Source organism: Sinocyclocheilus rhinocerous, unplaced genomic scaffold (assembly GCF_001515625.1).
Source record: "Sinocyclocheilus rhinocerous isolate Xijiao unplaced genomic scaffold, SAMN03320098_v1.1 scaffold1534, whole genome shotgun sequence".
Classification (NCBI taxonomy): Eukaryota; Metazoa; Chordata; class Actinopteri; order Cypriniformes; family Cyprinidae; genus Sinocyclocheilus; species Sinocyclocheilus rhinocerous.
The window spans coordinates 1,048,013-1,052,901 of record NW_015638992.1 but is presented as its reverse complement, the minus strand read 5'-3'; the positions used below and the strand labels follow the sequence as shown (position 1 = coordinate 1,052,901).

Sequence of the window (4,889 nt, the reverse complement as noted above, 5' to 3'; positions counted from 1 at the left end):
GACCTAATAATTTTACTTGTTTTTGAATAGAAATTATTATTATTAATAGTAATATTATTACTGTATTAGATTTTTTTTTATAATACTTCAATAGTAAAAAGTTACTCTTTGTATACTACTTTCTGTATTACTTTTTCAAATATTGAATTGGATAAAAGGTTTTCTTCCTTGATCTACAGATGGTCTTGTCAACAGAAAATATTGTCAGTATAGCATTTTGAGTGAATGTTGTGGGGAATAAGTGTTTATTTCAGCAGTTTTTCCCTCATTTGTCGTTATTATTCCTATGTATCAGCATTATATCGGCCATCAGTCACCTTGCTCTTTAGATATATTAGTGTCAACTAGATGAGGTTTGGGGTGACCACTAGTGTTCATGACTCAGAGCCGTATTATCCCGAGCTGGAAACGTGTGTTGATAGTGTGATGCTGTTAGTTTATGCCAATGTTTTCGCTCGCAGACTCCAGCTGTGGAACAAATGGAGTGGGGAAGTTTGGAGATTCGTCATCAGAGAGCCGATCCGTTTTCCTGAACAACACAGAGAGCTCGGACAAATCACCGGTGAGGACATACGGCACAAACATCTGAGATGGAAACGTTTGATAAATAAACCACAACTAATTACATCCTGTTTAGAGCATCTCGTAAATATCAGCATCACCTGTAATCATTGCTCATGTATGAGATGACCTGGGTGCTTAGTAATTCATAACTGATGACTAATACGTATGACTGTAGGAAATTACAGACAATCTGATCTAGTTCCAGCATTAATGCAGGTTCATTCGAGAGTTAATCGTTTTAGTTTTAAGCAGCAGTAATGTGGTATAATTGTGCTGAACAGTGACATTTTCATTGATTTATGAAATGTTTACTATGAGATTTTACTGAATGTGACACAAATATTTGTAAATCTATAAATCAATTTGTAATCTCAAATCTTAGAAAATATCATCTAAGACATTATTGGGAAATATAGAGTGACAACTGATATTTATATAATTTTATTAAATAGTGCAATGGTGAAATGGTGCACGTTGCATTCCCAGATGAATGTTATAATAAACCCAAACCCCAATAGCAAGATGCAAAGATGGAGTTTGAGGAGCTCCCCATATGTAAATGATAACAGTTTGTGTGGAGCAGCATTTACTGTGAACGGAGCCGCTCTGACATGCACGCACGTACGTAACCTACACGCATGTAAATAATTAAAGCGCATATATTAAACCTGCATCGCATATATTGATTTAATTGAATGGTAGCGTTTGTGAATTCACAGTAGCATTACGCTTTATTTTTAAATGGGTTTAATCTATCATGCAGCCTTTAAAAAAACGGTCTAATAATGTGTTTCATGGATTTTCGTCCATGAAATGTGCCATTTCCGGTATTATTATATTTATTATATATACTTACTATTATATTTAGCCGATTACTCGACACAGGCAAAATGAAATCAAAGAGTTTTTCAAATCGAATACTCGAATAGAATCAAGGAATCATGACAGCCCCAATATGAAGTCTTGTTTTCTGAGAAATTGAACAAAATTAAGTTTATGCTTAAATATCTGTAAATTAGATATTAAAACTTTTCTCTTTGAATTAAGTTGATTTTTCTGAATCTTCAGAAATTTGATCTTGTTTTAATCATAAACTCACTTTAATTTTTTCAATTTATCATAAAACAAGACTTTTTATTATCATAAATGCATCTTGATTTAATAATCTTTAGACATTTGCACTGGAAAACGACAAAAATACTGATGAAGAACATCACTTTTTTCTCTCAGATAGTTATTTCTATATTTTAACAGAGCTATTCAGGACAATTTATTTTATTAGTCATTAATTTTTTTGTAAAATAAAAATAATGGAAGTCTATTGGATTTATTTATTTTTTGCTTTGAAGAGTTGCTAATTTGAGACATTTACATTTAAAGACCATATTCAAAAGACATTCAGATTTTTCTTAAATTTTCTTTTATTGTTCTTAAAAAGGTCTTGATGATCCTTCACAAAACTGGCATAAACTCTCATACTATATGAGCCACAAAAGCCTGATGTATCCGACATAATACTCAAAAAAATACTTGTTACTAAAAGCCCATAGACTTGTCGTCGGATCTGCATTAATTTGAGTTCCTTTGCAGAAGCGGGAGAAGGAAGGAGAAGAAAATGGAGGTGGACAGAAAGACGACAGCAGTCAGAAGAAGGATAGTGCGGTGGACTCATCGTTTGTGTTCGGGCAGAATATCAAAGAGCGAGCGAAGGTCAGCGCTGACTCACTGCTGCATTTGTTTCATTCTTTATTCCTTTATACTCATTCTTAAGTTCCCAAGGAGTGTTTGTGTTTATTCTCCGATACTGTTACTGTCTTTTTCTTGAGCAGTTGGATGAAAACAGCACGTCCAGTGACTCAAAAGACTCCACACAAGATTCTCAGTCTGGCAGAACCAATTATTTCTTACAGTACATGGGCAGCGCTAGGTAACGGTTCAATAGAGCCATGCGAATCTGTTCGCTCTCTCTGGCCCGGCTTCTACATCCTGTAAATCTGCTTCTGTTTGCGTTTGCAGCTCCAACAATGCCACCAACAGCTCAGATAAAGGCTCCAAGTTTGTTTTTGGCCAGAACATGTTTGAGAGAGTTCTGGTGAGTGTATAGGATGACTGGTTTTGGACAACCGATGCATTTTTTGTCCCATTTAGTTTTTTGTACAGACTGTTCAGTTTTTAAATGTAGCATATGAAGGAATAATTTCCGCAAAAATAAAAATGATTTACTCCTGATCTTGTTTTACCTCAAAGAGAAGTTTAGTAGAAAATCCCAGCTGCTCTTTTCCATACAGTTCAAGTAGGAAGTGACTCAAAAAAGTCTATTGTACCTCATTGATGGAAAAGAACAGACAATAACCTATTTGGTTTTTATTTTGGGTGAACTATTTGTTAAAACATTTCAGCAGACAACAGTAAAAAGACAGTAAATGGATATTCAGAGGTGTATAAAGAGAGTTTTGTGCGAACTCTTTCAGAGCCCCCCAAAAGGAGGCGAGGTGTCAGTCGAGGCCAGTAAAGACAGTTCAGCTCCAGCATCTGAGCCGTCATCACAAGAGGCCACACCTGAGAAAAGTAGGTGCACAACATTTCACACAGTGTATATATACACACACACACACATAACGGTTCACAAAATTCACGATTCGGTTCGATACGATACAGTGGTGTCACGGTTCGGTACGGGGGTAATTGGTTACGACGCAATGTTGGAAATATTTCTGCCTTAAACCATGAAGGTGAGCCAATGAATATCACACACAAGCAACGTGCAAACTTTAAGCAAGAGTTATGCCGGTGAACATCTTGATCTCAGTCAATAGTGAATTTCGCAGCGCGTGCCCGTCCGCTAACGTTAACGCCACTAAGCAGAAAGCACGTTGCCTGTTACGTCATTTGGGCTGCCTTGTTGAGCGCATTGGCACTGAGAACATTATATTTCACACACTTTAAGCTGTTTTATTTTACAAATGTAATAGTATTAGTTCAACGAATCGAATCGTTCGGTTTGTAATGCGTACCAAACTGAAAGCCGCGTACCAAGCGGTTCAATACGAATACGTGTAAAATATTTTTTATATATTGAAATAAATTCAAATTCATTTAAAATAACCAAAGTAAATTAAACATTTAAAAATGTATTATTAATGTAAAAATTTTAAAGAAGTGAATGAATATAAAAGATAAATGTAATATAACCTTGAAATTAAATTTGATAAATATTAAAAATTAAGCTTATGGATGGATGGATGGATTTATTTATTTATGCTTTATTTGTCTCCATGGTCATGTTTTTCAAATTGGTTGTTGTTTTGATGCTTTGTTCTGATTGGCTGTGATTTGTGTTCCTTAGTATGACATTTCGTTTTCAGTGAGTTGATACTTGATGCTAAGAACATCATGCTGACTCCTCTTGACATTGGTCATACCAGAATCACACTTTGATTGTTTGGCTTATTGAATATTAATTATGTGACTGGATGCTCTAGGATTATCAGTGTCCTCATGCCATAATTAATATTTTGAGCTAAGCATTCACCATAATAGGCATGTTTGCTACAATCAGTTCATCCTGAGCAGTTGAAATTATGATTTTCTCCCTGTGTGTATGTCAGATCACAGTGTAACGGAGTCTCTGGAAGAGTCGGCAGCCGCGTACACCAAAGCCACTGCCAAGAAGTGCATTCTGGAGAAAGTAGAGGTCCGCACAGGAGAGGAGGCGGAGAGCAACGTGTTACAGGTGAGACGACGTTCAGCATAGCAGTCAGTCGCCACAGCAAAAACATTGGAGAATGTTCTGGGTTCAGAACAAAATAATCTGTCAACAACATCTGCTGCAGCTTTTGCTTACCTCAGAAAGTGATCTCAACTCATCATTCATAAAAGAAATGTTCCTTGAGCAGCAAATCAGCATATTAGAATGATAGTTTCTGAAGATCATGTGACACTGAAGACTGGAGTAATGATGCTGAAAATTCAGCTTTGATCACAATAAATTACATTTGACAGTATATTCACATAGAAAACGGCTATTTTAAATTGTAATAATATTTCACAGTTTTTACTGTATTTTTGATTAAGTAAATGCAGCCTTGCTGAACAGAAGAAACTTCTTTCAAAACAAACAAAAAAAATTTAATTATTCCAAACCTTTTTTTTTTTTTCTCTATCACACTAGTCTCATGTTAACCTGTAATGTTTCGGGTTCAGTGCAAATTAAGCTCAATCAACAGCTTTTGTGGCATAATTTTGATCATCGCAAAAACAAAAAATGAATCCTACTTGTTCCTCATTTTCCCCAACAAAAGGAAAAAGTTATGGTGAGACACGAT

The 4,889-nt window shown here is 35.4% G+C and overlaps 1 protein-coding gene across 3 annotated transcripts in view; it reads left to right on the top strand.

Moving 5' to 3' along the window:
* LOC107750915 (ran-binding protein 3-like) overlaps window positions 1–4,889 on the top strand; it is a 26,406-nt gene that overhangs the window by 12,561 nt on the left and 8,956 nt on the right. For all 3 annotated transcript variants that reach the window (XM_016566489.1, XM_016566488.1, XM_016566487.1), the window contains 6 exons: window positions 462–562; window positions 2,155–2,274; window positions 2,394–2,491; window positions 2,581–2,656; window positions 3,036–3,132; window positions 4,173–4,297. In XM_016566489.1, the coding sequence (XP_016421975.1) occupies window positions 462–562; window positions 2,155–2,274; window positions 2,394–2,491; window positions 2,581–2,656; window positions 3,036–3,132; window positions 4,173–4,297 (617 nt within the window). The remainder of the gene's footprint in view (window positions 1–461; window positions 563–2,154; window positions 2,275–2,393; window positions 2,492–2,580; window positions 2,657–3,035; window positions 3,133–4,172; window positions 4,298–4,889) is intronic.